This window comes from Gavia stellata, chromosome 3 (genome assembly GCF_030936135.1).
Source record: "Gavia stellata isolate bGavSte3 chromosome 3, bGavSte3.hap2, whole genome shotgun sequence".
Classification (NCBI taxonomy): domain Eukaryota; kingdom Metazoa; phylum Chordata; class Aves; order Gaviiformes; family Gaviidae; genus Gavia; species Gavia stellata.
Window position 1 is genome coordinate 48,305,809 of NC_082596.1, and position 25,110 is coordinate 48,330,918.

At 43.1% G+C, this 25,110-nt stretch overlaps 2 protein-coding genes across 3 annotated transcripts in view; both read left to right on the forward strand.

Moving 5' to 3' along the window:
* The window catches only part of LOC104255318 (ras-related protein Rab-10), a 32,377-nt gene extending 24,551 nt beyond the window's left edge, over nucleotides 1-7,826 (forward strand). Inside the window, exon 6 of the mRNA XM_059815376.1 lies at nucleotides 7,623-7,826. Within this exon, the coding sequence (XP_059671359.1) occupies nucleotides 7,623-7,697 (75 nt within the window). The 3' untranslated portion in view covers nucleotides 7,698-7,826. The remainder of the gene's footprint in view (nucleotides 1-7,622) is intronic.
* Nucleotides 7,827-15,295: 7,469 nt separating this feature from the next.
* The window catches only part of GAREM1 (GRB2 associated regulator of MAPK1 subtype 1), a 100,118-nt gene continuing 90,303 nt past the window's right edge, over nucleotides 15,296-25,110 (forward strand). For both annotated transcript variants that reach the window (XM_059815357.1, XM_059815358.1), the window contains exon 1: nucleotides 15,296-15,416. In XM_059815357.1, coding sequence (XP_059671340.1) covers nucleotides 15,296-15,416 — 121 coding nt within the window. The remainder of the gene's footprint in view (nucleotides 15,417-25,110) is intronic.

Below are 25,110 nucleotides of genomic sequence, written 5' to 3' on the forward strand. Positions count from 1 at the left end.
TGCTTGACCTTTTAGATATTTATCATCTCAGTCATTCTATGCTGGGTCACAATCCTACAGTTCTAATTTATATGGGTAGTCTCATCAAAACAATCAGATGTTATTTGACAGCTTACACTGGTAACGACTAAGGAGTCATGCCATATTTTTGAGAACTCATGATTTTCAAACCAATCAGTTAGTAATAACTGATTTGATCGTATTTGAAAGGCTGCAGTGGAAATTAATGTTAATGACACAGCTTATTCCAGAGGTTTGCTTAGACATGTTGACAAATAACAACAGTATTTTATTTATTCACAATTCTTACGAGTCTCAGATATGCCTAAACCTGCTCATTAATACATGGCAGCTGTTCCTTAACAATGCTTCTGGTTGCCGGTAAACTATTTGTACTTGTGAGTCAGTCCTCAAAAAACAACCAAAACCAAAACAATACTACCCAGAATGCAGTTAGTATTTGCACTTTTGTGTTGTTTGGTTTCATGGCTGACGAGCAGTACTCTTCCCAACTAACTTTTTAAAAAAATATTACAAGCCTTTGTATTTCTGTCTTTGTGGGTGTGGTGGTTGGTATTTTTCTAAACTAGGAGCAGAAGGAGGGAAACTCTATTCAACAAAAAGAAAAAAGAATTAAGTTTTTGCCCTTTTCTGAAGACTGCTGTAAAACTAACCAAAACTTACGTTCTGCCTACCTCCCAAGAGTGACTCACTACTAAGATTGTTTTAATAAAATATTAAATAAACATGTATCTGCTGAGCAGAGAACAGTCAAAATCCATTTAAGAACTTTCCCTGTGCTGTTGAGAGTAACATTTGATGTTTAACAGCTGGATGTCATTTGAGATGAACATTCAGAAGTTGTAGGCATCAATTCTGTCCTTCCTTGATCTCTTAACCTTCCTCTTCTATGGCAACAAGATTCTTGAGATTACACTGTATGTCCAATTCCTTTGCTCCTAAAGTACCTTTGGAACTTGCTAGCTGATTTTAAACAAATTTGACAGGTCAAACTAAAAGATAATTAATCTCCTGAGGAGTTCCTTGAAAATAAGGTGCTGGGTGGAGGAGAGGCAGGGAAAGTCTCCGGCATTAGTTCATACAGTATTAGGCAGAGATAACTACACACAGAGAGACTGAAAAATGCTTCAACCAGCCACTCCAGCTGGAGCTTGCATCACGGATATCCAATTTAATTCACTGCAAGACCCAAAGCCATAGGAAATCGGATTTCATTATTGCCGAGGTTCATGGAATTGTTAGTTTGTCCAAAAGATCCCTCTGTCTCCAGCAGCGCACATTCAGTATTTCTTTATTATCTTCAGTCACGCATGGAGCCTCGGGCTTTATTTGCCCTTTATTTATCTTGTACTGACCACAGAATATTAATTTCTTCGTTAGGTTTTTCATAATGCTCGTAACGCTGTATTTTAAATCTATTTTAGATTTTTATCTTCATAACCTTCTTAGTAACATTAGGTAGTTTATTCAGCATTGCACACATGGGAACCAAGGTACAGAGATTAAACCAAAGAGGATAAATGGTACCAACTCACTTAGTGTTGGTGCAACATAGGGCATAATTTTACTACACTATCTTGTTTAATTTAAAAAAAAAAAAAGTCAGTTCTGGACATAGAATGAGCCAGATACTCTTCTGGAAACAGTAGCATATAATTAGGTCATGTAAATCAAAGCTTAATCATAACATTTGAGTATAGGGGATGAGATTCATCTTAGCGTGCAACCTTAGCCAGCTAAAATTTACATGACTGGTCTGGTGTGGTTGTCTGGAATCATCCCTATGCAATGAAGAGATGCATGTTTTTAGGATAAAATTGTGTTCTGGGGGTGCCTTCCTCTCTCCATTGATTATAGAGGACTCCATATCTCAGCCTATATGGTTTCGTGTGATTAAAGTTAAATAAATTACACTCCAGGAGACCAAAGGAATGTTACAGACTTGACTTACTTCTGGCATTTGCTGCTTCTGCAAGATCTTGACTTTGAAGCCAGATTGCTCTCACAAATAGGGTTTTTGAGGTGCAACTATATTAATCCTTACATAGATGATCTGTAGGGTTGAGGAACCTTAGAGTAACAGCACAGCTGTCTCCTCAAGTTTGTGAAATAACTAATTGCAGTACAACATTGTTATGGTCTACGTGGTATTAACAGAAGAGGGAGATAGAGACCCACACTTTGCCAGTGGGTTAGATGTTTTAGACATTGTGTAATAGCAGGCTTTGGCAGCAAGGACTTCATCCCCATTTCTTGAGGAAGGTGTTCTTAGCAGTTAGATCCTGCTGTGCCTGACCCCATATCCCCTCCTGCTCCTGTCCCTGTCCCCCCATTGATCACTTTCCCTGCTAATAGATCCCTAGCTCTTGCTTGATACTGCTTGTGCCCTGTCCCATTCCTGTGGCGAGAGGAATGTCTTGCATTTTGAACACGTAATTTGAATTACAGAACACATGGAAAATACACATCAAGAAAATGGCAGGACTGATCTTAATAACTGAGCTCTCTGTACTGGCAGTTCAGGCATAGAAGTCACAGGAACTTGGTTGCATGTTCTCTGCTATGCTTTGCCAGTCTTTGTCAGCTATCACTGTTAAATATAAACAAAATAATTGTGGTCATTAAGTATGATCATTTTGTCATTAGAGAGAATAAAAACCCTTGGAATTTCAAGAAGTTGTAAATAATAGTAACTTCAGTTACAGTCCCTTCTGCTTGTTTCTCTAAAGCCCATAGTTTTCCCACAGGCACTCCAGGTCTGCCTTTCTTGAGGGCATTGAAATGTATAGGGTAGAATTCTTCCAAACCCGTGGTGAACCCCACCTCCAAAATAACTACACCAGTATCAAAATACCAAGAAGTGGTGCCAGAGTAGGTGAATTCAACTTGGTATGACACTGCTAATCTGAGCAGTTTTCGAGCAAGGAGTGGGCAGCTGATCTTAACTAAGATTTATGAATTTACTCCATTAGAAGCCATTCGAAGAGCTTCCCTTATTTTTTGATATTTCCCTTTGTATACCAGCTTAGCTTTCTTTCCCTTATTAAAAAAAAAAAAAAAGGCAAAAACCATTTGGCATCTCAGCCATCTCATCACAATTCCTGTGTCTAGAAGTTAGGTATCTATTGCACATCAGTGATACAAACTGCTTAGAGCTGGGGAGGAGAGACAGCCAGCTGTGGAGAGCAGTTCATCCTGTCTGATTTTCTCCACTGATTCAGCAGAGAGCTTAAAACCAGCTTAAACAGATGCCTGCCTGTTAGGTGAGACGTCTGCAGCTCTACTTAACAGGAAAAACTGGTATTTGATAGCAGGCAGTTTCAATGTCTTATTAAAATCACTGCAGGGTAGAGTGGCATCTGTGTTTGTGGCGGTATTTTCAAAACCCCACTTTTCCCAAGATGCTGAAGTGGAAATCTGAGCTTCTTGGTACCATTTTGGTTCTTCTCACCTCTTCACAGTTTTCTGCTGTTTGTTGGCTGGCTTGTGGGTGAGTGAGTTCCAACAGGCTGAGCTGAAATGTGAGCTCAAAGTGTTAGTCTTCAGGGAGCCCCGAAGAAGGAATGCTGCCCGCCTTGTTCTTGCAAGTGGGAGAGATTTGCATACCTCCCTGCTGTAATTTCAGGAGAGGAGGGTGCCCCACCTTTTCCAAGGCTTTGCTGAAGTTGAGCACTACGTGGGATTGCTTGATCGTTCTTCAGCGCTTTATGCAGGACTTGTAGTATCTCTTCAGGTTATGAATGTGCATTTTTTAAATGTGTGTATAGCACATTTGCTTAAATGAATCCCAGGCCCTTATTTGCTTGATGAAGATCCTGTATGGAATAGTCTTACCAAACTGAAGTGATTCTTAAAATCCTCAACTTTTAAATGGCTTTTAAAACAAACTATTACCTCTTCTTTATTAGTAGAGACGTGGTTCTTGTCTTTCTGTCCTGGCTAATTTGTTGATGAACTACTATCAGATAATGATTTTGCAGATTATATGAACCATTTCATTGTCAAATATGACAGACAGGCTTGAGAGGTGGGCCCGTGCGAACCTCATAAAGTTCAACAAGGCCAAGTGCAAGGTCCTGCACATGGGTCGGGGTGATCCCAAGCACAAATACAGGCTGGGCAGAGAATGGATTGAGAGCAGCCCTGAGGAGAAGGACTTGGGGGTGTTGGTTGATGAGAAGCTCAACATGACCCGGCAGTGCATGCTTGCAGCCCAGAAAGCCAACCATATTCTGGGCTGCATCAAAAGAAGCATGACCAGCAGGTCGAGGGAGGTGATTCTCCCCCTCTACTCCGCTCTGGTGAGACCCCACCTGGAGTACTGCATCCAGCTCTGGGGCCCCCAACATAAGAAGGACATGGACCTGTTGGAGCGAGTCCCGAGGAGGGCCACAAAGATGATCAGAGGGCTGGAGCACCTCTCCTATGAGGACAGGCTGAGAGAGTTGGGGTTTTTCAGCCTGGAGAAGAGAAGGTTCTGGGGAGAGCTTCTAGCAGCCTTCTAGTACCTGAAGGGGCCTACAAGAAAGCTGGAGAGGGACTTCTTACAAGGGCATGTAGTGACAGGACAAGGGCTAATGGCTTTAAGCTGAAAGAGGGTAGACTTAGATTAGATTATCAGGAAGAAATTCTTCACCATGAGGGTGGTGAGGCATTGGAACAGGTTGCCCGGAGAAGTTGTGGGTGACCCAACCCTGGAAGTGTTGAAGGCAGGTTGGATGGGACTTCGAGCAATGTGGTCTAGTGGAAGGTGTCCCTGCCCATGGCAGCGGGGTTGGAACTAGATGATCTTTAAAGGCCCCTTCCAACCTAAACCATTCTATGATTCTACGATTCTATGAGTCCATGTTTCACCATTCGTAATCACTTACAGTACTGAGGCTCCTTGCTAAGGATACATGAACAGCTTACTCGCCACCCAAAAGTACTATTAAGTAGTAAAATATTTGCAAATAAGTATCTTCAGTGTTTAAGGAACATGCAAGTTTCTTCCCTTTAACTGAAAGCATGAAGTTAGATACAACCTGCAACACTTTCAAATTACCTGTTTCCTTTAAAGTTAAAAGTAAGTGAAACCTGAATTCTGAAATTGTTCAAACAGGGATTTTTCTAGAACTCTTTTACTACTTCAGCTGAATTTTTTTCTTCTGAAGAAAAAGCAGGGGTGAAACAAAACCTGCTTAGTTTATGCCCACGATAATCAATGCTCAGTGTTATTTCTTGGTCTCAATAGAGTGAACTTAAATTTCTTACTGTACCATTATCTTCCAAGGCTTTTTTTGTTTTCCCCTCAGAATCTTATCTCTAAACCAGAGTGGTGTCTCGTTCCTTGAGATGACAAGGTTATGGTTGTGTACTTTTGATTCTGCCTTGCTCCCTCTTTTAAAAAGGTCTTCATACTTTACATGTACTGTCTATGATTGAAGACTATCAAATACTGTCTCCACCTAGCATAAATCATAATGGCTAATGCCTGTACTCAAGCACCTTACACAACTGTGTAAAAAAATAAAACAAATCAGAAGTTATGAAGCTGCATGTTGAAGTTTGTGCGAACTCTCAAGGGTAATAAAAATGTTATGTCTGTTGGTACTTGTCAATCCAACAAAAAAACAAGTAAAAGTGCACATGCTGTATTTGTTCATGCATGATTTATATGTGACTAATGACAAGTAATTCCCAAAATCAGTAAGTCACAGTCTTCCAGTACCCTAGAGTCAGAACAGTAAGTGTTAATAATTTTATTGATGACAGCTTCAGCATCCATCCTGAGGTTCAGACACTATGATACCTTTCCTTCCCTCTGCTCCTGCCTCTATCCGTCACTTCTGATCCCTTCCCAGGTGTTGCATCTCCTCCAGCAGCATGCACTGTGGAAGCCTCCCTGGGTCCCTGCAGCCCTAGGGAGGAACAGGCTTAGCCACTCTCTTCGTGGGGATGGCCCGGGCACAGGGCAGCCAGCACACTGGAGGAGCTAAAACTGTGGCTACAAAGGAAAAAGGAAACAAATTTCATGTGTCTTCTCCAGAACTTTAGGTAGTGTTAAATATCCTCAGCCAAAGAGGCATAAGGCTTATTGTAACATGGGGGAACCTTTTATTTTCCCCTCATTTTGATTCAGCTGAGTAATGTTAGGTGAACCTTTCTGGATGTAGTCAATGTTCAGCTACCCCGTGACATGGTATGTGTAAGTTCTCAATTCTGAATGATGATTAGCATTGTACTACATGATGCCTTTTTTTCCCTCTTCCTTTTTTTTCCTGTGCTTCGAATTTCATGAATTCCAGCTTAGATAGCTGTCCTCTCTGGAAGCTTCTCTTTATTGTCAGAAATGGTTGGTCATGGCTGTTGGGTTTTGGTTGAGAGAGGAATGTGGTGAATCCAGTGGTTGCACTTTCTTCTCTGTGTATCATTACATACTTGGTAAACCTGCCAAAAAGTAGGCAGGAGAATGGCAAGTAGAGAAGTTAGGACATTTTTTTTTTCCTAGGCACGTGACAATATTCTCTATGTCTTTGTGCCTGAGTTCAGGGTTCAGTGTTCATAGTTTTAGAGTACAAGATTGCAACATGTACTCATACTGTATTGCACAACTGGCTTTGATTGTTTCTCTGGTCAGCACTAATTATCTAGTTGAGTTCATTGCTTAAAGGAAGAGTCCTGGTTTGGCTGATTTTTATTTTTTTTTTTAAATCTGCTTTTGCAATCAGTAGATAAATGTTTTACAAGGGCGGAGTGCTATTTTGGTAGTTTATCTTGATAAAGTCTGAGTTGTTTCCATTTGGGGGTATTCCTGGTTATTAAATAGAGGCAAGAAAATAGAGATTTTTAGTGAATTTCACAAAACAAGCTAACATCCTTTGTAACAATTAATAGCCTGTACCTTTTTTTAATGGGTACTACACCAGGGGAGGTTTAGATTGGATATTAGGAAAAATTTCTCCACCGAAAGGCTTATCAGGCATTGGAACAGGCTGCTCAGGGAAGTGGTTGAGTCACCATCCCTAGAGGTATTTAAAAGATGTGTAGATGTGGTGTTTAAGGACATGGTGTAGTGGTGGACTTGGCAGTGTTAGGTTAACGGTCGGACTTGATTATTTTAAAGGTCTTTTCCAACCTAAACAATTCTATGATTCTATGATGTTCTATATTTCCCTATTCCTTTCAACTGGATTTTTGCATCCCCATGCTCAATGCTTCGAAGATTAGTGTACTTAACTACAAATTAGTGAAAATTGGTGTAGTCAACAAAAGAACCTGTACATCTAGAACAATTCATGTGAGTGAAGATTTACAGGATCAGTTCATATGTTTTGTAGTGTCTCTTTAGAAGACACTTTCTATCATCTGTCACCTTCAGAGTTAGGAGAGATGTTTGAGGCAGCTAAAGAATGTAAATATACCAAGCTGGGATTTAGTCTAATTTCTAATAAATTAGTCTCTGTCTAATTTATTAGAAAACTGCATTCTTTTAATTAAATATTCAAAGGAAAAATCTATCCAGTGACCCCACCAAATCTTTTACATATTAAAATACATGAAAATTCAAGCTTTTCAACTGTTGTGTTCTAGTTAATTGTTTGCTTTTGTTTGTTTTACAGAAATCCTGTGTATTATATGACTTAGATGTTGTGGCTCTAAATGAAAGTAAGAAGAGAACCTGCTGTGCATTCTGAAATATTGTTTCTTATTCCATTTTCTCTTCAGAAAATATTAACTATTGGAAAGGAACATACAAGATTTTAAAAGTGAGCCTGTAATCCCAAAACACAGTATTTAGGCATCCTTTGTATTACACATACTTCATTGCCAAATGTTTTGATATGTTTATAATATATTTTCATATTTTTAATGTGAAGTTAAAACAATTATCTGACTTTGGAGTTATTAGATGCATCACAGGATGACTGCATTTGCATACAAATGTTTGCAGAAATGAAATTTAAGTGTACTAATATTCTCTTATTAAAAAAAATTACCTTGACTTTTTTTTTTGTGCTATTTATACCCAGATTTGTAATGTAATTAACATTGACATCATCACACAGGCAACCTTCTGATATATGAAATCACTTACGCTATCACCCAGATAATATCTCTTTAAGTAGCTGATATTTACTGCAGTCCCCTAAGATAATTTTCTGGGAATTTTTGGCTTTGTTTGTTTTATATCCATTTCAGAAACATATGTGTTACTTGAATACCCTTGAACAGGGAGACTGCAAAGGTGAGGGCTGAGAGAAAAGAATAAGCCACATACAAGATCAGCATGTTGCTAAACCTTCCTTAGAAGGCAGAAAACATGAAACAACAGAATGCATCCAGTAATAATTGTCTTGATAATACAAAATTTTATCATTCTATAAAATAATTCACATGGGTGTTAGCAGCATACCTGCATTTTCAGATGTTCCTTTTCTCGTAAATGATCACAATATTAAAAGGGTGTGCAGTGCTTGTTTGATATTGTGAGATATTTATGTTACTTTCTTAAAGTATAAATATATCAGGTATCTGATTCTGCTCATTTAGATCTGTTTTATACTGGTATGTAATATCTTTAATTTCAGTGGAGGATATCAGGTTTTATTTAAATTTAAATGAGGGCAGAATCAGGATGCTAGTTTCTTTTTCTTTAATCAAAAGCAAAGAAAACACAAATCAAACCTGCAGGACACACACAAAGCAAACACAAGCTGGGAAATCTGAAGAATTGTGGTGATTACAGTGTCTTTTTATTAATTTTTTTTTTGCCTGGGAGATGTGGTTCTTGCTGATCATTAAATTTAATTGTTTTATCACCACTTGTGAATGACTAATACTACTGTGCAAAATTGTGTTGTGAGCTCTCCCGGCACATCCAGAATAACTAACTCCACTGGCTTATTGTTCTGGAATGTCACACCCTCCTGAAATACGCCTGCTTCTTTTTCAAGGGCTGTTTGCAGATTGTCGTAATACCAAATTATTATTAAATTTCATATTGAGGCAGTGAGCTCAACTGGAAAATGCTTTCTGAAACACATTGGACCTAATGTGCCTGAGCATACTGCCAGGTTACTGTGCCACTAGGCCATTTAGTATGCTTGCAGAAGGGGTGCGAAAGGATGGGAAGGGTTACGTATTTACAGCCGTTCCCGACTACTCATTATGGCCAGTCACTTAAGCTTGTGTTTTGAGCAAAATCTGAAAACAAGGAACAAAGGATAATCCCTGCCTTAGTTACAGCCATAGCAGAGGAAGAAAATAGTGCTGGAAGGGATTTTGAGAGGCTGTCTAGGTCCTCGTCTTATCTCAGATCAGCTGTCTCTGCTGTACTGGAGGAAGATGTTTAAAGACCTGCAGTGATGGAGATTTCACCATCTCTCTGAATGGCGTGTAGTCCTTACTTCACTGGTTTGGCAAGCAGGAAGTTTCCTAGTACCTAGCCTAACTGCTACACATGAAAAGCAGTTCTCCCTTTCCTCTTGATGAGGTGAATGCCTCTGCCTGCCCTCTCTCTTCTCTTTAGGCCAGAGAACTCCTGTCCCTTCTACCTTGCCTTGTGGTTTGGGTTTTCAGAATCCTTTGCCATTCTTGTCTCTCTTCTCTCGATATTTTTGAGTTGGTTCTCAACTATCCTGGAGTGTAGACCTGAAAACTGAGCAGACTATTCCAGTTCAAATAATAACGGCTAGATAGATTAAAATTATTTTTTCGTTATCTTATTTATGATACTCTTATTTATGCATTCCCGCATCAGCATAATGCAAGATAGCCTAGCACTGCTTGTGATCTGTAATCTCTTTTCTGAAGAACTGCTTTTTATCCTGGTACATACTTGTGCGGTTGATTTTTCCTTTGTATGTGTAGAACCTTCTGTTTCTCCTTATTCGGTGACGTTTCAGTTTCTCCAAGATCCTTCTGAATCATAATGCTGTGCTCCAGCATAGTTGGAGCCTCTTCCTGTAGATACAGTCTCCAAATGTGAGTAAGTGTACTTTGTTCAGTCATCAAAGATGTTGATGAAAGTACTGAGTAGTTCTGAATCTAAGACAGATCTCAGTGAAATCCCATTTAATGTATCCTTTCAGCTTTGGAGTACTAATTATTTCCAAATAATTTTGCACTCATTTTATATACTTGTCTAGACCATATCTTTTTTCGGTTAAGAGCACATTGTATGAAACCCTGTGATCCTCACTGTTTCTACCCTATCCACAAAGCCTCTTACTGTCTGATAGAAGTAGACTAGATTGATCTGGTATTATTTGTTACTGACAAACCCATGCTGTTACTTCTCATATCTTACTTTGTAGATTCTTGCAAATGGTTGGATTACCTATTGAAATTTTTTTTTTTTTTTTTTTTTTTTTGAGGAGAAATTCAGCTAACCAGTTTGTAGAGCTCTTTCCTACCACCCTTTGAGAGAGATGAAATCCTTTTTGAATTTTCGGGAACCTCACTCATTCTCTGTTGATTCTTGGAGATAATCAGTAGCAGCTCTAACACTGCTTGAACCCTAAGGGAGTTTCATCAAGTCCAGTCTGTCCAAAAATCTTTAACTTATTGAAGTATTTTCCAGCCTATTTCTTCATTTTTCTAGCTTAAGCTCTTAGACTTTTGTCAGTGGTGCTAGTAGTGAAATCACATCTGCCTTCTTTTTTACTGGCGTCTCAGCATCACCAGTCATTAGGTGATGATTAAATAGATTTCCCCCTCTGTGGAATAACAGACCAATTTTTTCCCTTGGTCTTCTCACTATGCATCTTTCCAACATCGCTGCTATCTTTTAAATCCAATTTTCTAACATTTTGGGACCTTATCTTTCTGGTTTTGTCCATACATAGTCTATATATTTATTCATAATTTAGTAATTTGCCAACTTTCTACTTTCTTTCAGGTTGTTGAAGATCTTATGATTCAGCCAAGTTAGTCTTTATTTCGCTTCCTCTCCTTCCTCTGTGTAGATCAAATTCTGCAGTTTTGCCTTCAACAGTGTATTTCCAATGAACTTTAAGCTGTCCTGAAATCGCAGAAGTTTAGCTACTAGTTCTCTAAGTCTCCATTTAGTTCCTCCTCCTCTTCCTAACAAATAGATAAAAGAGGGTCAGATTGATTCATAATTTTAATTTCTTCTCTGTATAGCTGATCAGAATTTCAAATAGAGGAATTTCCTCTATACATTTTTCCTTCTTGCAGTGCTTTCTACTACTTGTGGCTTAGGTATGATCCAGTCACTGGACCACCTTAGGGAGATGCAAATATTTACGTTCCCATACAATGTTTGCAGGATGCCTCACCCCTGCTAACTGATGCAACATGCTTCACCTAACACTCCAGGCAGCACGAGTGCTCACCTCTTCGCATCTTTTGCTCTCCTGGAGCAAAACAACTGCCTTTTTCTAAGCATATGCATTGTGGACTACCTTCACAGGAGTGTGCCACTGGGGAAAACCCGCAGCTCTCACTAGAAAGGACCAAAAAACCTCCCACCAAACTGGAATACTCTGTCTTTGGAGGCATTTTCCCAACTAGAAAACAGGATGTAAGTTGAGAGCATTATCTTCATTTAGTTCTCTCCAAAGCTGGCTGGATGATAGTGTCCCACAAATTCCCACAGATGGAATTTTTAGAATAAATAAAGGTTAAATAAGGGATTTGACTGGAAAAAGGAGGACACCTCTTACAGTGTAACAGAAGATAAAAAGTGAATGTTCTCACCAGATCCTCAGATCTCTTTAGAATACCTTGCATGAGCAAAGATTGCTTGGATTTTGCCAGTAAGACAGGAGTAGCATTCTCTTTCAAAACGTGAGATGCACAAACACCAAATACAACAAATGCATTGTTGTCTTTCCCCTGTCCCCCTCACCTCAGAGAAAGGTAGGTATTTAGGATCTGATTCTGAAACGATCACTGTATCTCCTGTTGTTTCCCACTGAAGCTGTAAATATTTATTATGAAAATCAGGACTTTGATATAAAGGCAAATCACATGTAGGAAGAAGGAAGGCAAATTCATGGGGGTTTTTAATGAAATGCTGACTATGATGGCTTCACATGAAACTTACTGTACAAGGTTCAGAGTTTTATTTGGTGTATGCATACTACAGTATAAAGAATGTTACAGATTCATACTAAAATCAATTTGTTATGAACAGCTCCATTTCAAATGTTAGCATAGATATGAACTGACGATGATCCGAAATGCTTTAAAAATAATTTTATTGGCAATGGAATAAATACATACTAGAGATTTTACAGCCTGCTGCATAAATGTATTGTGAAATCAACATGAAAGTCAGTCAACTCAAAATGCATTTAAGAATAATTTCAGGAATTAATCTGAGTCCCCCTGCCACTGCTTAGGGTTTTATGGCAACAATTTGCTGTGGATACAAAAAGCTTGTATCTGAATGCCGCCTGAAAGGCACATACACGAAAACGAAGACGTTGTGCAACTGAGACCCTGGTGCTGAGGTGGATCTGTTCACAAGAGATTCCTCTCGAGGTCTGATGGCTTCGTTAGCATTTTGCACCAGTAGGAGACTCTAGTAAGAGATCACACTAAGGGACTAAGGCATTGCTAGACATCAGAGAAATTATTATATCTAAAGTGTTAATTATACATAAGGTGCAGTTAAAACAAGAAATCGTCTGAGATTCATATGTGCTGGTGATTTGAGTACTGTGTATGTGATACTAGAATATATTTCAAGGAGGTTGACCTATAGTACAGTTAGAACACATAACAACATCAGTCTAAGAGCTTCAGCGAGACACTTAAATACTAGTAAGCTGTATGATGACTCTTTGCCTGGAAATAACTGAATGAAATTTAGATAGTATCTAGAGTTACATTTTTAAAAATGCACCTTGTTCCAGCAGGACGGGTAAGAGTGGGTTGGGTTTCCACTGGTTGGAGAGAACACAAACACAGTGATAATGAAGACAGAATTAAAAGCTGTAGGACATCTAAAACCATTTGAAGAATCAAAAAATCTTTAAAGAAAAATCAGCAGTAACTACTTGTGTGTGAAAGATGCATTTCCCAGACAGCAGAAGTGCATGATGCCTGAGAGAAGCATACGCTGCGAGACAGTATCTATCATGAAATTAATGGTACCCAAGATAGTGTTTAAAAACAATTCTTGACAGACTAGTGCTTCAAGTCCTGGTGAATCCTAGTCTGACCTGATCTGCTTTGCCTTAACACTGCACCCAATAACCTTGTCAAACCTGAACGAGTTAAGACCATGCTTTTGCTTTCCATATTTCAGCAATAGTGCTCTTAGCTATTATATTACTTTGCACTTCAATAGCTTACTTCAATAAGTTGTTCAAAGCATTTGGTGAACTTCATAAAAGGGAAGCTACTTTGAAAAAAAATCTAGTCTCATATGTTTAAAGCTAACGATTCTGGTAGGTAAGGATCTAAGAGCAGCGTGACTGAGCGTAGAGAAGGAAGGTTTTCCATAGTACTGGGAAATCCCAGTGCCAGACCGTGTAGCTAAAGCATGGACCCATGTCAGGATGAGGTTCCAACCAACCCAGATCCACTTAAAGCAAGATAACTTGGGTTTTCTGTAATCCACTGTGCTGACTGGCTTCGATGGTCTTTGTTTCATCTTGGAAAGCATGGATAAAGTCCCAGTCTCTGTTTGCAGCAGAGCAGAACAAGAGCATGTCTGTCTCAGCCCTCCTCGTGCTCGCCGTGCTGCTGGCACCAGCAGTTACAAAGGCACGCAGCAGTGGCTGGCCCTTCACCAGGCGCATGAGGACGGGCGAGCAGCAGGAGAGCTCTTCCCCGAGCTCGGCCATCCCCAGCAGTCTCAAAGATAAATACGGCAGAAGATGGAGCCTGGAGAGAGATGTTAGCTGTGCATGTTTTCAGTCATTTTACAAATCACTGAAAGGCCCTTTTATGTTTCTAGTCAACAATACAGCCTTAAACATAGTCAAGTTTACTGCAATAAAATAAACAGTTTTTACACAAAGTGAACAAAGTAAACTTAAGCATAGTACAATGCAGCCAGCCAGGAGTAGGTTTTTCTGGTTTCATTTCCCAGAGTTTCTGCAGTCTAGCAATCTGGAGATAAAAATGCATTAGAAGTGATAACATGAAATAAAATACCTTATGAAGATCATATAAGACTTCATTATGTCAGCCACTTTGAAAAGAGAACTAGTAGTTGATTTTAAATTTTCCTGTGGTCTGAAGACCCTTGAATAGGCAATATATGTAATACTTGCATGTGCAGTAACAATGATACAAGTAAGTCGAAGATTTTCCTCTAACTTCTATGCACTACTCTTCATACTTTAAATACCCATTCGTGGTTCACAGGTGAAAACATATATAATCATAATAATACATATATATAATCAAAGTTGCCATCTAATTGGATTTTTGTTAATGTGGGATGACTTTGACAGGCAAAGTTCCTATGCTAAATTAAAAAGCGAGAAGACGCAATGCAACCCGCTTGCTGAGAACTGCCTCGATGAATGAAGCGAGACGTTTTATCTACCAACTGCAAACGTAAACGCGCATGCAGACGGATCTCTGTCGCCTTTTGCAGGGAAGCAGCGCACGTAAATCCGTGCGCTCGAAGAGCCGCCAGAGCCGCCAGCCTGCGCACCGACCGAGTGCCCTGCGGGCCCCTGAGCCGCGCACCCTGCCTCACCGCCGGCGCTGCCAGGGTCTCCCCGCGCTTCCCCAGCCACGGCGGTTCTCGGGGCGGGGAACGACACCTGCGGGGCCGCCCGACGGCTCCCCCCGGCGGGGCCCTGCGCGGCGGCGGGCGGGCGGGCTGCACGTCGGGCGAGCGGTCGGAGGGTGGAGTGAGAGGGACAGGCTTGGCGGCGGCGCTCCCCGCCGGGCGGGCAGCCCGGCACTTTCCTTTTCGGCGCGGGGAGGAGCGGCAGCTGCGCAGGCGTTACTCGCACCCTGTTGATTAGTCAGTGCTGGGATGGCGCTTCCTGGGCCAGGCGCGGCGGCGGCGGGCGGCCCCAGCCGGTCCCGGGGGGCGGCGGCGGCGGCAGCGGCAGCAGCAGCAGCGGCAGCAGCAGCAGCAGCAGCAGCAGCAGCAGTCCGGCGGGCCTCCCCTTTTGCCTAGCCCGGCATGTCCCGCGGCGGCCGGCGCTGAGCGAGGCGGGCTCCCTCCCTCCCTCCCTCCGTCCCCCCCTTCCTCCCTCCCTCCCTCCGTCCCCCTCCCCGCTGGCTGCAGCTCCGCCGGGTGGGAGCACCCCGCCGGCGCTGCCTGTCTGGCTCCCCTCCCCGGGCCGGGAAGATGGACCCCGGCCCGCCGCTGGGCTGCAGCCTCAAGGACGTGAAGTGGAGCGCCGTGGCCGTCCCCCTGGACCTGCTCGTCAGCACCTACCGGCTCCCCCAGATCGCCCGGCTGGACAGCGGTGCGTGGGGCGGCGGGCGGGCGGCTCTGCCCGGCGGCTGGCGGGGAGCGGGGCCGGGCGGGCGCCGGGCTGCGGGGCGGCCGGCGAGGGGCGACGGCCGCTCCTGGGGCGGGCGGTCAGACCGCCGGGTGCACCCCCTTTCCTCCCGCGGCTGGAGGGAGGCGGAGAGCGCCGCGGCTCCCCGGACCCCTTTCCGTGCGGTCCTTACACCGGTATCTGCCGTTACCGGCTGGCGGTGCAAGGCTTCGACTCGCATTGGAGTCCGTGCGTTGCTTCGCATCAAAATATTTGGGTAATACCTCCCCCCGCCCCCTTACCGTGTGTGTCCGGAGGAGCTCGGTGAAGCCTGTTTGCTGTCAGCTGCCTGCCCCTGAGAACGGTCCTCGCAGTCTCAGATTAAAACGTGGAAGGGCAGTCTTCAGTACTGGAGACCCAATATTGTGGTGAAGTGATGCTACACCAAGGCCAAGTAAGAAGGGATATTGAATAGCCAAGTGGGCTAAATCCCCAGTGTTACACTTCACTGACGAAGCCACAGACCTGTAAAAAGAGGGGTAACAAGAAGCCTTTACAGTCTCCAGATAACTTTTTATTACTGTTCACTTGGGTGCTCACCTGCAGTTTCCAAGTCTGCAGCTTTCTGTTTACTCCAGGAAATAAGAAACAAATCTGACAGAATAGCTATGACAACAGCGTTTTACCTTTCCTAGATACGTGTCTTAGAAAGTAATGTGTCAGCACAGAGAAGTATGGGGAGTTTTTCCTGAAGGCTCAGGCAGCTGCTTTATAGTAGTTTGTATGTGCGTTGTGTGGTAGCTCCATGAAAACTGTCCAACTCTCCCGTCTCTAAGGGAATGCAGAACATAACTCACAAATTGGGAAAAATTTCCAGGCTTTTTAATTCATTACCTTATGAAGTCACCTTGTACTTCACGGTGTAATAGAACAGTTCTCTTACATAGTTTTGTATTGATTTGGAAAGTTAAAAATGAGCACAGGCATCGTCCTCTCTTACTCCCCAGTTGTTGCAGGTCAAGACCAGGATTGGTTTATTACTTAACTGCAGTTCCCATATTCCAGTGATGAAGATTAAAGCCGGGGCTTTTTTGACTTTGTCCCTTGGTTGTGCAGTACTTTCCCTACCCCTTGTCGTGCTTCCTCAGAGCTGGCGCTCAGGAGCAGGTTAAAGAAAAGCTTCTTTGCCTTTTTAACTGCAGCTGGCTGTTTTTCATACTGTCAAATGTATATTGTTCTGTGAGAATGGCAAAGCTGGCATGTTAAGGAGTTCCTCGTGGTAGTACCTTCTGTCACTAGAAACAGCTAAGATGGCCTCCAGTCACTGCACTTAAGGCTGTCAATTTAGTTGAGATTCCTGGCAGTGGTTCAGGCTTTAACAGGATGTATGTATTGATGACTTACTAATTTCTTTCTCTGCGCGTTATACTTCCCAATCTCCCTGCTCCTCTTGTCTTGCTTCACTGGAAGGGAACTGAAAGAGCTTTGTGGGCAGAGAAAGTTCAGGGGTTTTGAAGCAAGTAATTATTATTTTTTTGGTCTTGTGTCAGACCTGGTGACGGGAATATCCCATAATTGTTGGGGAGACAAAGATGCTGCGGATTTTGTGCAAAGGCTGTTTTGTCCCATGTGCCACACTTAAAAGCGCATGCACAGGCAAGTGGATGTAAACAGACCTGAGCTCTTTCGCCCATGCCCTGAGATGGCCAGACATGAGGCAGCTGTTGGTGTAGGTGTCCTGCGAGTCGTGGTTCAACCCCACGCTAAACCCTGCTGGAGGCAGGCTCAGGTATAGCACTGTGCTGAGGGCTTTGGGCTGGAGCCGGTTGAGGTCTGGCCAGTTCAGAGTGCAAGCAGAGGCTCTTGGGTCTGCTTTTACCTACTCATACGGACATACCTTTTAACTTCTGGGACTACAGATGGCAGACGAATCAATATTTTATAAAGAACACAGACGCCATGGTCTCGGTGGTACGAAGAGAACGCTTTTTCTACTTCCAAAAGAGGTTGTCTTGCAATAAGATAAAGCAACCGTGAATCAGTGTGTAGCCTCCTGAAGGAGGGAAGTTGGGACCGTGCAATGTTTGTGGAAATGACTGGAGCACCTGCTGTCCTGGGGTGGTTGCTCTGCACCTCTGTTCTTGTCTTGCAAAGCTGACAAGTGGAGCTCTGTCAGAGAATTTCTTGATGCAGTACTGAAGAAAATAAATACAAAGTCCAATCCAAATGTGTGTCATCCAATGCTCAGGAAGTTTAAGGCTACCTCTACTAACAAAGTAGCATCTTGTGCCAGTTTTGAGGATACAGCTCTTGTCTCCTCCACACCACTGCAGATACTCATCAATGTGTCAGAGTTCTGTTGCACAGAAATGGCCTCGTCTCTTCCTTTAGGTGCTGAATTCCTCTCCTGATCAGTGGAAGCTGCGTGTGTTTCGTGCTGTTGAAAATCAAACCACCTGTAGATGTCTGTCTTCAGTCACCTTTTGATTTCATAGTTGGCTTCTCTGTCTGTAGCAGCAGGTTGTTTCTAGGCAGGTTGTTTCAGTCATCATGAGGTTTTGTGAAAGTTTTTTCTGGAGGACCAAGATGTAGAAGAGGATTGAAAAGCTGGAGACGTATTTTCTTCAGAAGATCCCAGCCTTACTGTGGTGTTTCTACGTTTCTTAAGGGAGTTCAGCATTCAGCAGGTAATGTTCTTACACGACACCCACAGAAGATCTCCAGTTTCTCACTGTTGCTTCGCCTTCAGGCCTTTTGGTTTGAAGGGGGAGAATGGCTATGATGAATGCAGTTTTATTCTCCAGGTTTGGATGTGCAGCTCCTGGAAGAATGCCCTGAAGTAGTTCAGTTTGATTTCTTGACAAGATGAAGTTATGAAATATTTATGCACACTAAATTTGGTCCTCTGCTAAGAAGGGAGGGGTTTTCTTGGTGGTATGGGATAAAGGAGGAATGGGAGGAAGTAGTCTGTCGTTACGTCAAGATATAGTTGGAAGTAGTTAGGCAACAGTGCCTACCTTACCCATCTAGAAATGATAAATATGTCAACTTCTGTTTTTTCAGATGAAATTTTAAGACTGTTTAGTTGTGTTCCAGGTTATGCTTTTGGATGCTGTTAAGTCATAAGTCAAGTTTTGTTTGTTTTAATCTGTTCGTGTGTTTTAATATATTTTGCTAGCGAATATTGTTACATTAATTGAACAAATAGACTAAAAAAAAAGCTGTCACTCTTGAGAGGAAGAAAATGTTTTTTCTATGTGGTTTTTTTCCAACGTATATAATGGCTTAGGTATTTCTAGAGGATAACTCAAATACAAAACTGCTAAAAGAGGGCTAAACACCATACCAAAGAAAGTGAATGGACTTTATCTCACGCTGTGGAATTCACTGAGTGGGCTGCTTCAGATGAAAAGAAGCAAGACTTGAAGAGCAAGAGAGGAGCCAACTTTGTGCTGTGTTTTTCCTGTCCTCACCCCCCCACCCTCCTGATCTGCGTTGTCACAGCTGAATCCCACTCCAGTGACACTGAGAGGCTTGTGGGTGGGTGCAGTGGGGAAAAGATTTCACTCTGGGAACCCACAGCAGAAAGAGTTCTTATCGGAGTGCGGTTGTTGCAACAGGGCAAAAGGTGAGCGTCGCTGGTCTCTGAGAAAACACGGATGCGCGTGAGGCTTGGGTTGGCTGTCTTCAGCTCATCGGTAGAAAAGGCTAGCAGCAAAGCTGTGACTGTGTCTTGTTGCTAGTGCTGAAACGATATTGTGCGTGGTTCTCTCAGGGCTTTAAATTTCTGGTAATTATTTTTCTAAGGATAAATTTAGAGGGTAAAAGAGAAATGCTATCGAGGTTAAGATCTGGAAAATACTGCTTTGCATAGAGCAGAGCTTCAGGCCACGCTTTTTTCCGTAAGCTCACTGCTCCCTTCGGACTCCAAGAGTCTCTCATTCTTTTTCTTAGCGCAACTCTCTTTCCCCCAGCCCCTGTTACTGTGTTTCCACAAGTAAAGAGCAGCCTTTGCTAGTAGGTAGTTTCTACCCACAGATTGGGTATGAACTGGAAGAGTTCACAGAAATTCACAGCTTGTGTTCAAAGACTAAAGTTTCTGGGATTAAGAGGGCATGTGGTCCTCTGATTTTATTTATTTTTTTCACAGGGAATAAACATATTTATACATGCTCTAAAAAAAAGATGACATTGTGGAAACTGGTGCTCTTGGGCTCAAACATGGTGGCACTGGTCCTCAACTCATAGAGAAGTGGTTCCTTACCGTGCGTGGTGGGGAAACCACGCTGGACTTTTCTGGAAGGGACACCATGGGTTATGATGAGCCACTGAGACTCCAAAGGAAATTCTTCTCTATGCCTTGTAAATGTGTGGTTGCTGTAAGACGAAGTGACAGAATTAGTGGCTAATTTCAGAAGAAAGGAAAAATCTATAAAAGAGGTAACAAATCTAAAGGGTGATTTCTTCTTTCTTACCACCGAGTTGAACCCTTGCGAATATCAGCAGTGGGTAAATAGTGAGTTTGTGCTGGGGGTTGCTCCTGGGGATGAAGATATTTCATTTACTTATTTATTTTATTTCAGGTTCTCTTTTTCTCTCCCATTCCAAAACTTTTCATGGTGACGTCCATCTACCCCAGTCACATTCAGGGGACTATTGTTCTCTGCAGTGTATTACTGTAGGGCTTATTCCAGTTCCAAATATCTAGAAACTGAGCACCCTCGCAGCTTATCAAAGAACATCGTACTCAATAGAACAGTGTGGCCGTGTACATAATGAAAATTTTGTATTGCATCACTCTACAAATGCGGGTTATCTGTGCAGCCGAACAATACTTTGAAACTACAAAGAGACTTAGTCTTTTAAGGTCTGAATGCTGCTATCCGTGCTTTAATTGTCTTGAATGACCTTCTTCTTTCGAGAAGCTAGTGCAGGGTGTCTCAGTAGTCTGCCATTGAATAAATCTTTAATAGGAATCATGTGGGGGTAGGGCAAAGCTTTCGAGTGGACCAAGAAGGAGGTTTCGGATATGCTCAGACCCTGGGCAATGGCTGTGATCTGGTTTCCCGTGCTAGGTGTGGCTGTCTGTTGTGTACCGTGGTGTGGTAGGTGACAGTTCTTGTATATTGGGCAGACAGACAAATGTCTCTGATTTGAAGACAAAAATCCTCAAGATATGATATATCCACATGGCTTGATTTCTTCCTTACATGCTGAGCAGCTTTGAAACTCCAACTGTTTATACTGTGTGTTCTGCCATTTAAGTATAATCTCGGAAGCATCTCTTCCTTGCTTCCCCTTCTCTCCTCCTTTACCCTGTGGTCTGCTGTTTCCATCAAGACAATTGAATGAAAAAACAATTGACAGGTTGCCACTAACCACTGCTCCTGGGTTTTTGTTTTGGTTGTTTTGTTTTTTTTTTTCCCCGGCTGTCAGAGATGTGTTCCAGAAACATTTTAGTGAAAAAGCTTTTAATTCATTTAAAATCTGCAGCTACCGAATGGTGTCTGTGAAGATTATAGTGCCATCCTGGAGATGAAGGCCAGTAACTTGGCAACACCTATTCCCAGGAGTACCACAGGCTTCCAGTGAGGCAGATAAAGAATTCGGCAGCATACCCCTTCTGCACTTAAAAATCCATGATTTCTTTGAGCTGCTTTCATGTTTGGCAATGATTGAGTGTACAATAGTGTGTAGTGCATGTTCTTTAACCAGTATGCCATTTGCACTACACTTGACCCTTTGTAGTGTGGTGGGTTGCTAAGATGCAAAATAGTTGCTTTGCTCTTATTTCTTACATACTTAATAGATGTTCATATTCTTTTGTGCCGTACAAGGTGTGAAACTTACAGGTCTTTGTTTCAATTTCTAAAGTTTTGACTCCTAGCCTTTGTGTAGATACCTGGGCAAACTCTTCCAGGATAATTCTGTAGTTCAGGTATTGGAAAGTGAAACATCATTAGTCTTTTCTTGACTGGAATTCAAGTGCTATAACTTTAAATCCATGGAAAAAGTCCTAGAGGAAGTTTAGTGCCTTGGCTTTTTTTTCTTTTTTTCCCCTCCATTTAAATTACATGTAGGTTTCAGATAAGGCACAAGATATACATAAAATCAAAGGAATTAAGGTGTTTTGAACAGTTAGTAAAATCCTTAATCTTAAAAAAAAAAAAAAAAAGTGGTGTGATGAATCATATGCTGCTGTTGTAAGGTATGGTAGTAAGGAATGGTGGAAGTCTAGCATAGGAAAGAAGGATTTTGTTGTTTTATGCTTTGCCTGTAAGTGCTGTTCTGGGACTAGGTGTTCCTGGCTTCAGTGATTACGTGAATTGGCACTCCCTGTAATAGCCCAGCAAAGGCAACTCCAGGGAGTATGCCAAGACAAAGTGCTGGAGGATATTGGACAGCGTGGTCTGGTGCTCCAGGATTCAATGGAAGTTGTGGGAAGAGCTACAGCATGTTCCAGTCATTCCAGCGGTGGTTTGTCAGCAGTGAAGGGCTTGGGTGTTGCTGTATTTCCTTTTGGCATTAGGAGTAACAAGTCGGTTGGATTAGGGAAGCTTAAGTCTCTCCCCTATAGGAAAATATTCATCATCTTAATGTGGATTGCATATGACTCAAAACCAACCTTCATAAAACCCAGTGAGCCAATATTTCAAGTCTGAAATTTCTGCTTTTAATGGTGCTTCCCTTTGGAACAACTTTTATGCAGCATTTGCTTTCTGTGATTTTCATACCATTTACAGTATGAAAAGCTCGTGGAGCTACCTTCACTGCACCTCCACCTGTAAGTCAAATCTGCTAATCTGAAGGTCTAGCACAGAAATGTAAAATTGAGGTGTATAAGCAGATTGAAGAGTGTGTTTTGGCTGAGGATCGGGGCCATGGCTGCTTTGCAGTCTCTGTGGCAGTGTGCACGTCAGCATAATGCTGCTAATGTCACAGCTTTGCCAGGGCACCTGCGCGCTTGGCTGAGGCATTGCATCAGCAAGAATAGCTGCTCTGTCTCGGTATCTCCTGCGCTGCTGCCGCGTGGTGTATCGCCCCGTCAGGCTTGTTGCTGCATGCTGGGGGGTAGAAATGTCTTCCTGGGGGTGGGGAGGGTTTGGAGTCCAGCCTCCTCATCCCGTAGTTTGCTTTGGCTTTCGGTTTGTGCAAAGGAGTGATCAGAAACTTGGCCTTCAGAAGGAGGTCAGTGGAGTGTTGGGGGGGATGTGGAGGTAACTGCATTTACCTCATACAAGGCATTAACGCCAACAGCTACTGCAGTGGCTGACTACACGCGGGAGAAATGAGTATAGAGATGTTATAGAGGTTGCAGATGGGGAGCAAGAATTGTCAAATCCTACAGACATTTGCAGGCCAAGTCTGTTGTGCGGAGGGAGATGCTCCTGAGCCTGCAAAACACACACCGAGCGTCTGGATCAAGCCACGATGCAGACCTGAAGAGACCAGTGAGAGCTGCCGGAGCTGTGGGTTCATGGGGCTTGGGGAGCCCCATGCCAGGGGCCACAGCATACGCACACCCAAGCAAGAGCTGGTGTGCTCTCAGCTGAGGAGTGGATGGTGATTTTACCAGGAAAAATAGCAAATCTTGTGGCGGGGAAGGTCGCTTGGAGCTTCCTGGAGGTGTAAACCTTCCGGAAATGAAAAATCGTTTGAAAAGTGCCCTAATTTTGTTTGTAGGCTTTTTCTTTCCTGGTGTTATAACTGGTGCAAGTTGTAATCACGGGGAACTGAGACTCATGCATGTCTCCTTGGCCTGTGAGGTTGTTGCTGGGCTCCTAAAGAGAACCAAGGATAAAGATTTAAATACGGTCTCGGAGGCTGGAAGATGGCTGAGAGCTCAACATGATGAAGTTGATACTGGAAGTGCCTCATGCCAGGGCTGAACCTTGGTGACTCAAATGTAAATATTACGTGTAACACAACATGTTGCAATCGAATTTGTGAAGTGAGCAGAGAAAATCTTTCTGGCAAAGTGGTGGTGGCGAGGAAATTGGGGAGTTTCTCCTTGCCGTCAGAGCTGGGGGAGCGGGAAGAAAAGCTGAGTACGGGTCTAAAAGCCCCCTTCGACAGGCCGGCGCGCGCCACGCGCTGCTTTTCTTGCTGTCTCTGCGCCTTTATGGCAAAACGTGTACCTGGCCTGGGTGAGGGTGTAGCTTGGTGGGCGGCAGGTTTCCCGGGAAGGGCCGGGGGGCTGCGGCCGCTGGCTGGGGGAGCGCTGGCCACCGGCCAGGCTGCAGTGCAGGGGCGTGCGTCCTCCGAAGGCGAGGTGTTGGACGTGAGGCTGCGCAGGAGCATGGTTCCCCTCTGCAAGAAGGATATGGGCTAGTTGGAGAGAGTCTAGAGATTAACCACCCTAAACTGCTTATTCACTCTGTCCTGAAGGGAGAGACTGTGTGCCCAACACCAACCCGAGGGTAAGAGCAGGGTAAGGTCCCCATGTGTACCCCAAGCAGTCATTTCAAAATTGTGCCTGCTGGCCGTATCCGAGCATCCCCCCCGCCTTGTCGTGGCACCTCACCATTTTGGAGATGAAAGAGGGAAGATTGGGGCAGGAAGATGAAGGAAACTTTTTATCTAAGAGGGGGGAGAAACAAGGCACATGTGCACAGATCTTTTCTTCTTGTCCAGCTTTCCTGTTGCATCTTTCAGTGGGTCCCTTCAGGGCATGGTTGGATTCAAGGAGCCCTTGGCTCCAGTCTGCGTCCTTCAGTCCATCCCCCAGGCTACTGTCCTGCACTTGTGGGCTTCCGACAGGTGTTGCAGGTGTCTGCAGTCGTTTCCAAGGTCGCTGTAAGGTAACACACCCAGTACTGTCTAGCAGTAGCAGAATGGAGCAGTGCAAGGAGCTGCTTCTGTTTTTCTGTTATCCTTTCGTGCCTTCAGATAGGATAGTCCTTCCTTCCACCTCTTCCAGCATTACTGGCATGTTGCTGTTGTGTTCTTGTCCTGTCCTCCAGCTTCTTACAGCTCCTGTGCAAACTGTGCTTCTCCATTCTTCCATGCCCTCGTCTTTTCCCTGCATGCCCTCTTAATTTCCTTCAACTTGGAGGAAATGGGGATGTTTCTTGGACCAGACAGCAGCATGATGTTTGGCTGTGCATGTACCAGGAGTGATAGCTGTGTGTGAGCTACCAGAGGTGAGAAAGCAAGCAGGGAAAGTTATTTCAGACACTTCTAGAGACTTCAAAGTTTCTGGTTGCTGAGACCAGAAATTGGAACTGCCACTCATTGCTGTTGGAAGGACACAGGTGTTCTGGGCTTTGCTGCAGAGAGGTGGTTTATATCAGTGCAGATAACATGGGATCTCCCTCTGTGGAGTCTTACACTTTGCTGTTGACATGCTGTTTGGTTTAACTTTAGTAAAGGGAGTTTTGTTGTCAGGACTCAAACGTGAATTGGCAGGCTTTGCATGTAATGCTTCCTTTTGTCAGCTAGCACTGACTGCTTGCTTGACTTACAGAAGGTGAGTGGAGATGCTGTGTATTTGTAAGAATAATAGTAATCCTTGTCCATTTGTTACATGATGTGACTAGCTGGAAGGAGAATCTTATGTGTATATCCTTGTTGAAAGACTGGGTTTTGAAACATTAAATTATTCCTGCTTCTTTCTGAACAGTTTTGTTCGGGCTTCTATTTATTAAAAGGCCAAAATGCCCCTTTTCCTCTTTGAAGA